Genomic DNA, 14626 nt, shown 5'->3' with positions numbered 1-14626 from the left:
TCCTAAATCTATTAAATGTTTCAATAGTGAGCACAGCAATGCCTAAATACCTTTTAAAAATCTGGGTCTTAGTTGTATCAGTGTAACTCCATAATACAGATACCATGTAATGTGGTATGGTTTTGAGACCAGGCTACACTGCACCTGTGCAAATCGTGTTGCACTAATGTAAACGGAACTATGGGTTTGCACTGGTGCAGCTCGGGGTAGATGGTAAAAAGAAGTAAGAGCTACAGTAAGCTTGTTTGAAATGGATCCTAGGGCAACCTACTAGAAAGGCAGTTTATTCTTTCAGAACACCACCATTGTAGAAAAGAAACACCAGAATTTGCCTTTTTTCTTCTTTTTTTTAACAAAATGAACACCATTTTTATTTAAATAACTCAACAAACTTAAGGAAAAAACCTAAGGAAACTTTTGGCACCCTTTTGTTGTTTCTTGAGAAATACATCTGAGATAAAGGACTGTTGTAGCTCAGAAAACAAGCAGAAAAGCACATAAACACAGAACTTGCATAGTGGTGTTATGCCTTTTCCTTGAATGCTCCCCTCATGAATGTGTTCCAAATTTTGAGACGTTCCTAATGTGTAATAGCAATTTGAAAGGTTATAACTGAGTATGAGTATTTCTTACAATCCTAGGTAGTCAAGGAGGCATCTCTTAAAAAGCTCCTCCTTTAAAAAAAGAGACATTAGAATGGAGTGGCTATTACTAATTTGGATTTTAATACATGCTAGTGCTCACTTTTATGAGCAGATAGTTTTGTGCCCTGATGGGAAACCTATCTAATACTTATAGAGTAAGTTAAATGTTCTGTCTGTTGATCCCTTTAACCATACCTGATGGCTGGGAATTTTCCATCAATGTTTTTTTGATGAAAACGTAGATCCTGCAAAATAAAAAAAAAAAAAATCCACTAGAAATTTTTGTTGACACTCTTGCACCCCTCCTCTCCCAGAAATGAAAAGAAAATATTTCATGTCAGGCTGATCCAAACTGAAACATTTCAGTTAGTCAAACAGAGTTGAAATGTTGACCCAAGCCAAAATGAGACATGTAATCTGTCTCTCTGAGCTGCTGCAATGCCTCATGAGAATTGTAGTGAAGGTGACTGATACCCCAGTCTCCCTCTCTGGTTTGCCTGGCCAGACTACATCTCCAATGGTGCACCATGGTCTCTGCTTTTCTTTAACTATCATAACATAGAATGGGAGTCCTGTGATCACAGTGAATAACAGAAGATGTAGTCTGGCTGTTCAGGGGCAGACAACTTAATCTTGAATCAGGCCTAAACAAAAATTTTCAGCATTGTTGAATAAACACTTTTCTGAACATTCCACAAACAAACAAATTGATTTTTCGTCCCCAATTCAGGACAAAAAGAAATGTTGAAATATCAGAATTTTCTGTGGTTTAGAAATTTCAATCTTTAATCCGCTCTAATTTCTCTCATTTTCATTGAAAATGTGATTAAAATTAATAAGTTTGGGGTGCTAAGGCTTTGACTATCAGAAAAGAAGCATTTTTTTTCTATTATTGAGAATTGGAAAATGGTTTGTATAAGCTATCTTGCAATATGTGTATATAGAAAATGCCATCCCCTATTTTGCTGTACATGAGCTGAGCTGTAGAGTGAAGTCTACATATCAAAACCTGTTTTGACCACAGTAATGCACAATTAGCAATTGCAGGTAATCATAATTGAAGTCTTCCTATAATTAAGACATTATAAAAGATACTTTGGTGGAGCTAAATTGTCTTGTTCAGGCCACTAATAAACCCAGAAGTGGAATTGTATCCATAATTTATGCATGGTTGGGGGTGCAGGGGGGCAATTCATATATTTTAAAATTAAAAATAGATAATTGCATTATGTTCTAGTTTTTTGTCTTCCTATCCTTATTTTTTAGGTCAGTTCCTTTTGTGTTCCTTCATTTGTCTCCATTCATAAATTCCAAGGTCTTGTCTGACCTCCTTTATAATACAGGCCTTAGAACTTCCCCAAAATAATTCCCAGAGCAGATCTTTTAAAGTAAACACTCAATCTTGACCTCAAAAATTATGAGTGGTGGACAAGCCACTGTGACCCTTCCTAAATTGTTCCAATGGTTAATTACTCTGTGTTAAAAATGTACACCTTATTTCCAGAATGAATTTATCTAGCTTCAACTTCCAGCTACTGGATTATATTACACCTTTCTCTGCTAGAGTCCAGAGCCAATTATTCCATATTTGTTCCCCATGTAAATACTTATAGTTGGTAATCGAATCACCCCTTAATCCTCTCTTTGTTAAACTAAATAGATGAGCTCCTTGAGTCTAATCCCTATGAATGTCTACACTGAAATAAAATACCCATGGTTGGCCCATATCAGTGGACTTGGGCTTATTCAGCGGGGCTATAAAATTGCAGTGTAGGTGTTCAGGAGTGTGCTGGAGCCCAGGTGCCCAAAGTGGAATGTCTACACTGCAATTTTATAGTCCTGCAGTCTGAGCTCCATGAGCCCAAGTCCACTGACACAGGCCAACTATGGGTATTTTGTTGCAGTATAGACTTATCCTATAAAGCATGTTTTCTAATCTTTCAATCGTTCTCGTGGTTCTTCTCTGAATCCTTTCCAATTTATCAGCATCCTTCTTCAATTGTGGACAACAGACCTGAATGCAGTATTCCGCTGTGGTCCTGCCAATGCTAAATACAGAGGTATAATAAACTCTGTACTACTCCTCAAGATTCCCTTGTTTATGCATCCCAGGATTTCATTAGCTCTTTTCAAAAAAAGAAAAGGAGTACTTGTGGCACCTTAGAGACTAACCAATTTATTTGAGCATAAGCTTTCGTGAGCTACAGCTCACTTCACCGGATGCATACTGTGGAAACTGCAGAAGACATTATATACACAGAGACCATGAAACAATACCTCCTCCCACCCCACTCTCCTGCTGGTAGTAGCTTATCTAAAGTGATCACTCTCCTTACAATGTGTATGATAATCAAGTGGGGCCATTTCCAGCACAAATCCAGGTTTTCTCCCCCTCCCCCCCCCAACCACACACACACAAACTCACTCTCCTGCTGGTAATAGCTCATCCAAACTGACCACTTTCCTTACAATGTGTATGATAATCAAGGTGGGCCATTTCCAGCATAAATCCAAGTTTAACCAGAACGTCTGGGGTGGAGGGGGGGTAGGAAAAAACAAGGGGAAATAGGCTACCTTGCATAATGACTTAGCCACTCCCAATCTCTATTTAAGCCTATATTAATAGTTTCCAATTTGTAAATTAATTCCAATTCAGCAGTTTCTCGCTGGAGTCTGGATTTGAAGTTTTTTTGTTTTGTCTGTAATTGCGTGACCAGAGAGATTGAAGTGTTCTCCGACTGGTTTATGAATGTTATAATTCTTGACATCTGATTTGTGTCCATTTATTCTTTTACGTAGAGACTGTCCAGTTTGACCAATGTACATGGCAGAGGGGCATTGCTGGCACATGATGGCATATATCACATTGGTAGATGTGCAGGTGAACGAGCCTCTGATAGTGTGGCTGATGTTATTAGGCCCTGTGATGGTGTCCCCTGAATAGATATGTGGGCACGGTTGGCAACAGGCTTTGTTGCAAGGATAGGTTCCTGGGTTAGTGTTTCTGTTGTGTGGTATGTGGTTGTTGGTGAGTATTTGCTTCAGGTTGGGGGTCTGTAGGCAAGGACTGGCCTGTCTCCCAAGATTTGTGAGAGTGTTGGGTCATCCTTCAGGATAGGTTGTAGATCCTTAATAATGCGTTGAAGGGGTTTTAGTTGGGGGCTGAAGGTGACGGCTAGTGGCGTTCTGTTATTTTCGTTGTTAGGCCTGTCCTGTAGTAGGTGACTTCTGGGAACTCTTCTGGCTCTATCAATCTGTTTCTTCACTTCCGCAGGTGGGTATTGTAGTTGTAAGAATGCTTGATAGAGATCTTGTAGGTGTTTGTCTCTGTCTGAGGGGTTGGAGCAAATGCAGTTGTATCGCAGAGCTTGGCTGTAGACAATGGATCGTGTGGTGTGGTCAGGGTGAAAGCTGGAGGCATGTAGGTAGGAATAGCAGTCAGTAGGTTTCTGGTATAGGGTGGTGTTTATGTGACCATTGTTTATTAGCACTGTAGTGTCCAGGAAGTGGATCTCTTGTGTGGACTGGACCAGGCTGAGGTTGATGGTGGGATGGAAATTGTTGAAATCATGGTGGAATTCCTCAAGGGCTGCTTTTCCATGGGTCCAGATGATGAAGATGTCATCAATGTAGCGTAAGTAGAGTAGGAGTGTTAGGGGACGAGAGCTGAGGAAGCGTTGTTCTAAATCAGCCATAAAAATGTTGGCATACTGTGGGGCCATGCGGGTACCCATAGCAGTGCCGCTGATCTGAAGGTATACATTGTCCCCAAATGTAAAATAGTTATGGGTAAGGACAAAGTCACAAAGTTCAGCCACCGGGTTAGCCGTGACATTATCGGGGATAGTGTTCTTGACGGCTTGTAGTCCATCTTTGTGTGGAATGTTGGTGTAGAGGGCTTCTACATCCATAGTGGCCAGGATGGTGTTATCAGGATGGTGTTACCAGCCGGACAGTGGGGTGGGAGGAGGTATTGTTTCATATTCTCTGTGTGTATATAAAGTCTGCTGCAGTTTCCACGGTATGCATCCGATGAAGTGAGCTGTAGCTCATGAAAGCTCATGCTCAAATAAATTGGTTAGTCTCTAAGGTGCCACAAGTACTCCTTTTCTTTTTGCATCAAAAATTGTGGGGTTTGTTTTGGTTTTGGGCTGTGAGGTGTGGTGTGGGGATTTTGGGGGGGGGGGGTTTGTTCAGGAAATCTTGATTTTTAAACCATTTTTAATCTTGTTTTGCTTTTGTAATTTTTAGTTATTTTCCTAAAGAAAGGTTGATTCTCATTGGTTGGTGACTATTAAAATTTGCTGATTTGCAAATAAGCAGAGCCTTTACACTGATATGAGACAACAGACGATCCTTCAAATTCAAACCCCCATAGGTCCAAATGAGCAGTCTTGGGTGGATCGTCCATTCAGGAATCCAAGCCTTTGTGTCTCTTTGCATATGTTCTTTGTGCCATAAGGTACCCCATCATACCATTTTGCTTAGCACTTGCCCTATAATAGCAACTGATGTCAAACAGTTTTTACTTGAACGTGGTCCTTTCTCCACACCATCAAACTGCTGAACACTTCCTGTGATTTGAGGTAGCTTTGCATGCTTGGGTTACGAAGGAAGACTCAATACCGAGTTTAAATCTGTTAGTGTAGTAGTCTCAAAAAGCAGTTTAATATCACATCACTCGTTACAATACAATGCTTTAGCTAAAACTATTATTTACTACTAAGCATTTAACAAATATTTAAACAAATCTGCTTCAGCAAGGCAACTTACAATTTCTATTAATGTTTGCATGCATATAGACATATACAGTAGACACCATTAAAAAGTTCACTACTTCATTAACACATTCCATCTTTGTGTGGAATGTTGGTGTAGAGGGCTTCCACATCCATAGTGGCCAGGATGGTGTTATCAGGAAGATCACCGATGGATTGAAGTTTCCTCAGGAAGTCAGTGGTGTCTCGAAGGTAGCTGGGAGTGCTGGTAGCGTAGGGCCTGAGGAGGGAGTCTACATAGCCAGACAATCCTGCTGTCAGAGTGCCAATGCCTGAGATGATGTGGTGCCCAGGATTTCCAGGTTTATGGATCTTAGGTAGTAGATAGAATATCCCAGGTCGAGGTTCTAGGGGTGTGTCTGTGCGGATTTGATCTTGTGCTTTTTCAGGAAGTTTCTTGAGCAAATGCTGTAGTTGCTTTTGGTAACTCTCAGTGGGATCATAGGATAATGGCTTGTAGAAAGTGGTGTTGGAGAGCTGCCGAGCAGCCTCTTTTTCATATTCTGACCTATTCATGATGACAACAGCACCTCCTTTGTCAGCCTTTTTGATTATGATGTCAGAGTTGTTTCTAAGGCTGTGGATGGCATTGTGTTCTGCACGGCTGAGGTTATGGGGCAAGTGATGCTGCTTTTCCACAATTTCAGCCCGTGCACGTCGGCGGAAGCAGTCTATGTAGAAGTTCAGTCTGCTGTTTCGACCTTCAGGAGGAGTCCACCTAGAATCCTTCTTTTTGTAATGTTGGTAGGGAGGCCTCTGTAGATTAGTATGTTGTTCAGAGGTATTTTGGAAATATTCCTTGAGTCGGAGATGTCGAAAATAGGATTCTAGGTCACCACAGAACTGTATCATGCTCGTGGGGGTGGAGGGGCAGAAGGAGAGGCCCTGAGATAGGACAGCTTCTTCTGCTGGGCTGAGAGTATAGTTGGATAGGTTAACAAAAACCTGGATTTGTGCTGGAAATGGCCCAAGTTGATTATCATACACATTGTAAGGAGAGTGATCACTTTAGATAAGCTGTTACCAGCAGGAGAGTGGGGTGGGAGGAGGTATTGTTTCATGGTCTCTGTGTATATAATGTCTTCTGCAGTTTCCACAGTATGCATCCGATGAGGTGAGCTGTAGCTCACGAAAGCTTATGCTCAAATAAATTGGTTAGTCTCTAAGGTGCCACAAGTACTCCTTTTCTTTTTGCGAATACAGACTAACACGGCTGTTACTCTGAAACCTGTCATTAGCTCTTTTGGCCACAGTGTCACCTGAGAGCTCACCACGACCCACTGTGGGATCACACTTGTTAAATGATAATTCCCTGTCTGCAGTTACATTTTGAGACCTATCATTTAGGCAGTTTTAAATCCATTTAATGTGTGCCATGTTAATTTGATATCATTCTAATTTTTAATCAAAATGTCATGCAGTTCCAAGTCCAATGCCTTACAGAAGTCTAAATCTATTACATCAGTACTATTACTGTTCTCAACCAAGTATGTAATCTTATTTAAAAAAAGATATGAAGCTAGTTTGACAGGATCTATTCTCCATAAACCCACGTTAATTGGCATTCATTGCATTACCCTTTTTATATTCTTTATTAATTGAGTCCCATATCAGCCATTCCATTATCTTGCCCAGGATCAATGTCAGGCTGACAGGCCTATAATTACTCAAGTCATCCCATTTACCCTTTTTAAAAAAATTGACACAATATTAGCTTTTTTCATTCTTCTGGAACTTCCCCAGTGCTCCAAGAATTATGGAAAATCAACACTGATGATGAAGTGAGCTCCTCAGCCAGCTCTTTAAAAATTCTTGGATGCAAGTTATCTGGAGTGGATGATTTAAAGAAGTCTAACTTTAATAGCTTCTGCTTAACATCCTCCAGAGCTACTAGTGGAATGGACAGAGTGTTATCATCATATGATATGATTATATCATCTGTTTCCCCCAAATACAGAACAAAATATTTAATACTGCCACCTTTTCTACATTATTATTGATAGTTCTACCATTTCCATCTAGTAATGAGCTGATATCATTGTCAGGATTCTGTTTGTTTCTAATATATTTTTAAAAACTCCTTATTATCACTAATTCTGCTGGCCAAGAATTTATCCGTGTCTCCCTTGGCTTCCCTTATAGATTTTCTATAATTCCCAAATTCTGATTTATATTAATTACTATCACTTTCCCCTTTCTTCCACTTGTTATATATAATTGTTTTATTTTTTAATAGCAGCTTTCATGTCCACTTTAAACCAGGTCAGTTTGACTTTCTAAAACTACTTAAATTTCCCCCAAAACTTCAGATACGTTTCAGATATCAATGTCTTGTTATGACATTTAGCACTATACCATACAAGTTTCAATGGTGTATATATACAAATAGATGGCAAAAATAACACTTTTTCCCACTATGGTTTGGGTTTTCAAAGGAACCAGGTCTAAGGGAATTAGGCACCCAAATCCCTTTGAAGTTCATGAGGATTCTCTTAAGTGCTTCTGCAAATCTCAATATATAAGGGTTTTAGTGAACAATTTTAATTAACATAACTGCACTTCTGGAGGGTTTATCTGGATGTAAAATTGAAATTATACTCTACTAGGGTGCTTAAGTGTCTCAGAAATGCCAGTGAGGGGTGAATAGGATGGTGGTGGCTGCATAAACACACAGCAGTTCACTTTACTAGAACTGTTAATTATTACTGTATCCAGTATGTAATCTAGATTCACCTCTTTTTTCCCCCCCATTAGGTCATTTGCAAATGCAACAGTGAAGGTCAGTGATTTCCCAAATACTTTTATTCTGCACATGTCTCAGTAACCTTTTCTTTATATTATTTTTTTAAAAAAGGGGGAAAATAGACCTTGTATGAGTAAGAGTTCATCCAAAGCCACATGTATAACTAGTTACAGTAAAATTTCCTGTAACATACAAATAAGAGTATTAAACCTTTTTAGTAACTATTGGGATATACTGAGAACATGTAGCCTTGCTAGCGTTACAACTAAAATGAAATATTTTGTTTCAAATTGTTTGTAGTAAGTATTTTGCTTGTTCCAAGGTAAATGGTACCATTGAAATGGGTTTAGTATAGTCAAAACCCTGATGATCTCTTCCCCTTCTCCGCCCAAGAATATTTTTAAAAAAGACCATTTGCCACTGAAAATGGCTGTGTAATTTTATAATCTGTCTGTGTCTAGAAACTAGAATTCTGGGTTAATAAGAATTGCAAAAGGGAATTACATATATAAGGGCATCCCCATGGAATAAGAGATAAGTTGCTTACTCCTCCTATAGCCTGCTATTTTTAAAGCAGAGGAGAAACCGCATTATTCAGAACATGCTTGTTTAATAGCCTGGTCTACACACTTTTTGGATCAATTTAACTATTTTGGTTAGAGATGTGATTTTTCTACTGAAATAGTTAAATTGGTACAACCCCTCTAGCAGGGGTGCAGTTTTAGCTATATGAAGGAGACTTCTATCTGAATAGCTTATTCACCTTACCATGTAGAAGCCCCCTTATACTAGTATAACTGCATCCAGGCTAGGCGGTCATACTATTTCAACTATACTGGTATAGCTAAAATAGTGCAATTCTGTGTGTGTAGACAAGCCTTATGCCAGATGTAATACTTTGACTGTTCTCCTAAGGAAAGAAACAGTTGCTGGATTCATTCTTACCTGACCTTGGACAGCTAGTGACTGAAACAAATGTTGGCTGTGCTCTTCGGCAGGAGGTGAGACTCGAGTGAGAATACAAACGTATGTAAAATGTTAACAATAAAAATATGTTTTAATGACTTATTTCTCCTCTTCTCCATACTGTCTCTTTCTACCATCTTCCCTCCCTCCCCCACCTCTCCCAAAAAAATCCCTGCAAAAAAGGCTTTGAGGACTCTGAACTCTATGCTTGACAGTGTACCACGGGAAGAGAGAAGAAAATTTCCTACATCTGAAGAAATGTGTTCGCTTACGTAAGTATCTCTACAGCAACTGTAACATTTGTTGCAGCAAGAAAAGCATTTAGTTATGGTGTGTAACTTGCTTTTCAACAATATGAGGCGGTAATCTATAGATAGATCCTAATTGGTGAAAAGATGATGGATTGTACAAGCGTGGATAAAAGTTGCAAGCTTCTCCTTTTATTTTAATCATGAGCATTTAGTGAGTGATTGCACTTTTGTTCAAATTTATAGAAAAAATATGTATTTTTTTTTTTACTGTTCATATGCTTTGAATGGATTAAAATGGAAGGAAAAAGCATTAATGGATTATGTTTGTTTCAGGAAAGATCTTGCAAAAACAATTCTGGAGGTTGGTGGTAAGAAATACTTAGTCATTATTTTCATGAATTGAAACTCTTTTCCCCCTAAAATCCCTAATGAATTGTTACTTTGTTACACTTCATATCGTATTTTTAACTTTTTGAACATCATTTTTATTTTCCTCAACAATCAAGATGAAATATATTTTCAGACAAGTTCATTCTTGCACCAGAAAGCTACTAATACTGATTTTAAAAACACTCAAGTAATGAAATGGTAGGAAAGGTTATGCTGTGATACACACAGAAAATGTATAGTAAGTCAAAACGGAATACGTGGGAGATCAGCATCTGGTGTTAGCATTTTGTTCTGTTAGCCTGCTAAGTGGTTAAGAAGTGCATCTACCTATTTACCATTTTAAAAATAAAACTTATGAGTTTCATCTGTTTTGTCCAATAGCTTTGACCAAGTAAATAATGTAAATGTAGCCTTTCTCTTAATAATAGCATTTTGAGGTATCTGTGTTTGGCAGGTGAAATAACAGCCATAAGGAGTTTATGGAGGTGGTGAAGTCCTCTTCCTTTTTACTTCAGGGCATGTCTCCAGACACTCATGCACAGAGAGTTAACAGTGCTCAATAATTGGTTGAATAAAATAAAGGAACTATATGAGACCTCAAAGTAGCTTGTGATATTTTGCAGGACAGTTTTGGCTTTTGTTATCACTGAATCAAAGCACCAGCTTCTTAGGATTAAAATTTAATGCAGTAGGCTGATATTCATTAAGCCATTGTATTAACCTTCTGTTTTTTTGAGGGATGCTTCTATTCTTTTATTTATCACCTGTAGATTATGACCTTCAGGTTGCTCTTTCGGAAGCACTGTGTAGGCTGATAACAAAAAAATGGAGGGATGACCTTGTTCACAACTGGTTTGAAGATGATTATCTTGCTGAAGCTTTCAAAGAGATAAAGGATAGAGAATTTGAGACGGTAAGGGTTTTTATTTTGAAAACAAAAACTGACTGTTCTATATAGGGGTCAGTTTCATCTGGGTTTAGTATATAAAGTTCCTGATCATGTTGAAGAGATGTTTTAATGTCCTTGTAAGAAATTGGTTCAATTATATTGTCATTGTATTAACGTAAGGTATCCTTCAGTAAGCCAAAGAAGTAATTATATATTGTTAGCATTAAAAAAAAAAGTACATAATCATATTAATATAGAACTAATCACCTGGAATAGAGGCTACAAGAACAAGTGTGTTAGAGTTGTGCCTTGCCTTCTCCTTCTTACACCAGATCGTCTACAGTTAAATCCATAGTTTAGGACCAGATTCTCACAACCCTACTTCTTAAGTAGTCCTATTGTGAGTAAGATGTGACTCACTGTAAATAAGGACAGCTGACTCAAGCCGTTTGCATCATGTCATTTGCTATTAAATACGCCTTGTCAAGCCTACATCCAAACATTCCATCTTATGTCAAGCCCTTTTTTAAAACTTGTGCTCAAGACTTCTCCACAGGCATTCTGTCATTCCAGAGTGGCCTAACTTATTCATCAAAGCTTTATATCGGAGCTAAAATGCCCTTTCCCACCAGTAGAAAGTGGATGTAGTATAGACAGTTACAGCAGAAAGAGGACAGATTATGCTAAGATGTGAGCATGTGGGAACATTCTACCCAGCCATGTAATGTGCCCTCAATTCAGTGAGATCAATGAATGCCAAAAACATAACAGTAACATTTCTATTAAGAAAATTGCTCAAATAGAACATGAATTTAAATAACCATGGGGAATTACATTTTAAATGACAAGCCATTCAGTGTTGTCTAACAGTTCAAGAAAACTGAGCAGAAGCTTAATGTGATATGCTACATATAATTTGGGTAGAGAGCTTTTTCCTATTATGGGCCCAATCCAACTCCCATTGATTTCAGTGGGAACTAAACTAAGCCCCCAGTGAACATACATTAGTTGGATGTTACAATATGTGACCTGTAACGTTACAATATGTTCTCTTCCTTTGAATTGTTCCCCTTCTCGCAAGTGCTCCTGTACTGATTTGTGTGGTTCCTATGTGGGCTTTAACTAAACTGGGTTTGAATCAACTGATAGCTCCAACAATACGAACAGCTTGGGTTTGGATCATCTGACAGCTCCAGTGATCCTGTTAGTGGTCTTAGTCACCACACTATTATTTGCCCAACAAAATATTGCTTACAAGTGTAAACAGTAACTAATTTTTTTTTTTTTTGTAACAAGCTGTCCTTTGTTTTAAAGGACTGCAGAAAATTTCTCAATCAACTAAATGACAGACTTGGGGATAAAAAAAGGTAAGTTCTCTACAGTGAACACAGAATGTAATATATGGCCTGCTGGGCAGACCCAGTGATTGCATTTTTGGTTCCATATGTATAGGTTGCCAAACCTTTGGTTATGTGGTGTGTAAATTGCAACATGGGTATAAATGAGTGGCTAATACATCCCTTTTACAAATCCTGGTATCTGCACTTATTTTGGTGGAAGAGAAAGCTTTCACATCTAAAAACCTGAATTCATTTATTGTGTGTTTAACTTCCTTTCTGAGCGTTGGTAATGAGGTTATGCTAGTCACATCACTTAATGCCCTCCTGAATTTTCTGTAGTATCTGGCTGATGAATCTTGCCTATATGCTCAGGGTTTAGCTGATCGCAATATTTGGGGTCAGGAAGGAATTTTCCTCCAGGGCAGATTGGGAGAAGCCCTGGAGGTTTTTCACCTTCCTCTGTAGCATGGGGAACGGGTCACTTGCTGGAGGATTCTCTGCTCCTTGAAGTCTTTAAACCACAATTTGTGGACTTCAATAGCACAGACATAGGTGAGAGGTTTTTTGCAGGAGTGGTGGGTGAAATTCTGTGGCCTGCATTGTGCAGGAGGTCAGACGGGACCATTATGATCATCTAAATAACTATGAAAGGTGCTAAGAAATGGCAGTGATGAGGGAGGTAGAAGAGCCTGAATAAGATAGAATAAAAGTCTGTTGCATAGATTTATAAAAGCTACCAATGAGTGAGAATCTGTTTGGTTCAGTTGGTCTCCTGTTAGTGCATAGTGGCTCCTATAAATTTATCTAGCCTTTTTCTCCGTCCAATGTTACACAACCAATGTGCTGAACTACTGATACTTCCCTTGGAAGATTATTTGTTTACACAATTATTTGTTTGCACGGGGATAACTTATTCTATTCTTTCATCTGTACTCATCAGTTAGTATTCTTTCCTTACTGCTGTTTAGAAAATGTGTGACCTGTGGGCCACCATTTCATTTATAAAGTACACATTTTAAAACTAACTCTGTAGAGCCCATCAGTGGGTCACCTGACGCTTGAAATAAAGTATTAGAGTTGATCTTCTCTACTGACAGAATGAAGACACAATATCTGTATAGTATCTGCCTGAAAGGATATTGCAGATGCTTAAAGGAAAACAAACTTATGTGACTTCTAGAAAATTTAATCTTTTGATCAACAAGTCTAGAGAGACTTAACCTCTCATTCAGGTTTTTGGTTTTTCATTTAAATTCCCATTCTGACTTGTGTTCAGGAACAAGTTATTATGTTCAAGTATGCTTCTTTTGCAGAGTTTATTCATTTCCCTGTATATGTGCTTTTGCTGACATGGAGGAGGTAAGTGTTTTTATGTCCTCTGATGCATTCCTTATACTGTTAGTACACGGTTTTAAAATGGACAAAATAACCTCATGTGATTAAAAGATATTTAGTTTTGCTGCATCCTACAACCGTGTGAAAGGCATGCTCCTGTACATTTGCTTTGCCAAACTGCTGTTTTACTTCTTTTTCCATTTTATTGGCAAGTTACCTACCATTTGTGTCAGCCAAACAATAAAGACACTGAATAGACTGGCTCTGTCTTAAAGACCATGAGATGGATCACCTGTTCCTGTAGAAAACACTACGAAGGGAACAGGGAGGAAAACCGAGATTTCCCTTGTACAGTTCCTCCCAAAATGGGTGTCAAAGGGCAAGGTTTGCCTCCCTACTCCCACAGAACAGATCACAGGCTAGCAGCTCACCCTACAGATCCACATGAGGATCCTTATATCATGGCTCAGTTTCACAGTTCTTTAATTATGTAAGTGAATGTTAAGTACTTGGCACTGTGCTCCTTAGGTTACCAAACTAACCTAAGTAACAGAAGTATTAGTCTCAACAGGCTACCATCAGCTCTGCTTAATAAGTGCTGACAAATACATAGGACTTCCTAGAAACTTGAACAAAACAATTGCACAGTATTTACTTCAATCAAGAGTAAACATTATTTTTCCTTGGCTAATGTACAGTAATTTTCTGGTTCTGCTAGTGTTGTAAGTCAGTTACAGGCTAGTAGTTCATCTCTTCATACCATTTAGAAACAAATGTAAGTGTTCATAATAAAGATATTCAAGTCTAGTTAAGCTAGTTAACACAGTTGAGAACAACAGTACTGTGTTTTTTGTATGGGCTCTTCTGGAAATAATGGCAATGGCTGTTCTATTTCTTAAGGTGAAGAAGCCATCAGATGAGAAACTGGAGGAGTTTTGGATTGACTTCAATGTTGGAAGTCAGTGTGTGTCTTTCTACATAGACAGCACTGAGGTAAACATATCTTCTGATTACTTTTTGATTAGGCTAAAATACTTGAAGAGAATTCACTCCCAAATCCTTTTTTTAGGGTGCTCTTTGGGATTCAGTGAGACTGCCAACAGAAACGGTCAGTAGTTACAGTCTGAGAGGTAAGGTCACCCAAAGGATGTTATCTTTACAATCAAAAGTAGCCAAAAGAAACTGCAGGTTTATATTAATACCTTACACTGAACTTCCAAGAAGCATCCAATAGGATCACAGTTGCCAAATGTAGTCAGCTTCGAACATGTGAAAATTTGCAACATAATT

The 14626-nt window shown here is 38.5% G+C and overlaps 1 protein-coding gene across 1 annotated transcript in view; it reads left to right on the top strand.

Moving 5' to 3' along the window:
* The window catches only part of SYCP2L (synaptonemal complex protein 2 like), a gene marked incomplete at both ends in the record, with an annotated part of 54631 nt that overhangs the window by 4164 nt on the left and 35841 nt on the right, over window positions 1-14626 (top strand). Inside the window, 9 exons of the mRNA XM_084621087.1 lie at window positions 8177-8201; window positions 9081-9166; window positions 9315-9403; window positions 9716-9750; window positions 10543-10685; window positions 11976-12028; window positions 13315-13360; window positions 14237-14329; window positions 14406-14466. Of these exons, the coding sequence (XP_084477213.1) occupies window positions 8177-8201; window positions 9081-9166; window positions 9315-9403; window positions 9716-9750; window positions 10543-10685; window positions 11976-12028; window positions 13315-13360; window positions 14237-14329; window positions 14406-14466 (631 nt within the window). The remainder of the gene's footprint in view (window positions 1-8176; window positions 8202-9080; window positions 9167-9314; window positions 9404-9715; window positions 9751-10542; window positions 10686-11975; window positions 12029-13314; window positions 13361-14236; window positions 14330-14405; window positions 14467-14626) is intronic.

This window comes from Lepidochelys olivacea, assembly GCF_965140295.1.
Source record: "Lepidochelys olivacea isolate rLepOli2 genome assembly, chromosome: 2".
NCBI classification, from domain to species: Eukaryota; Metazoa; Chordata; order Testudines; family Cheloniidae; genus Lepidochelys; species Lepidochelys olivacea.
This window is presented reverse-complemented; position numbering and strand designations above follow the sequence as displayed.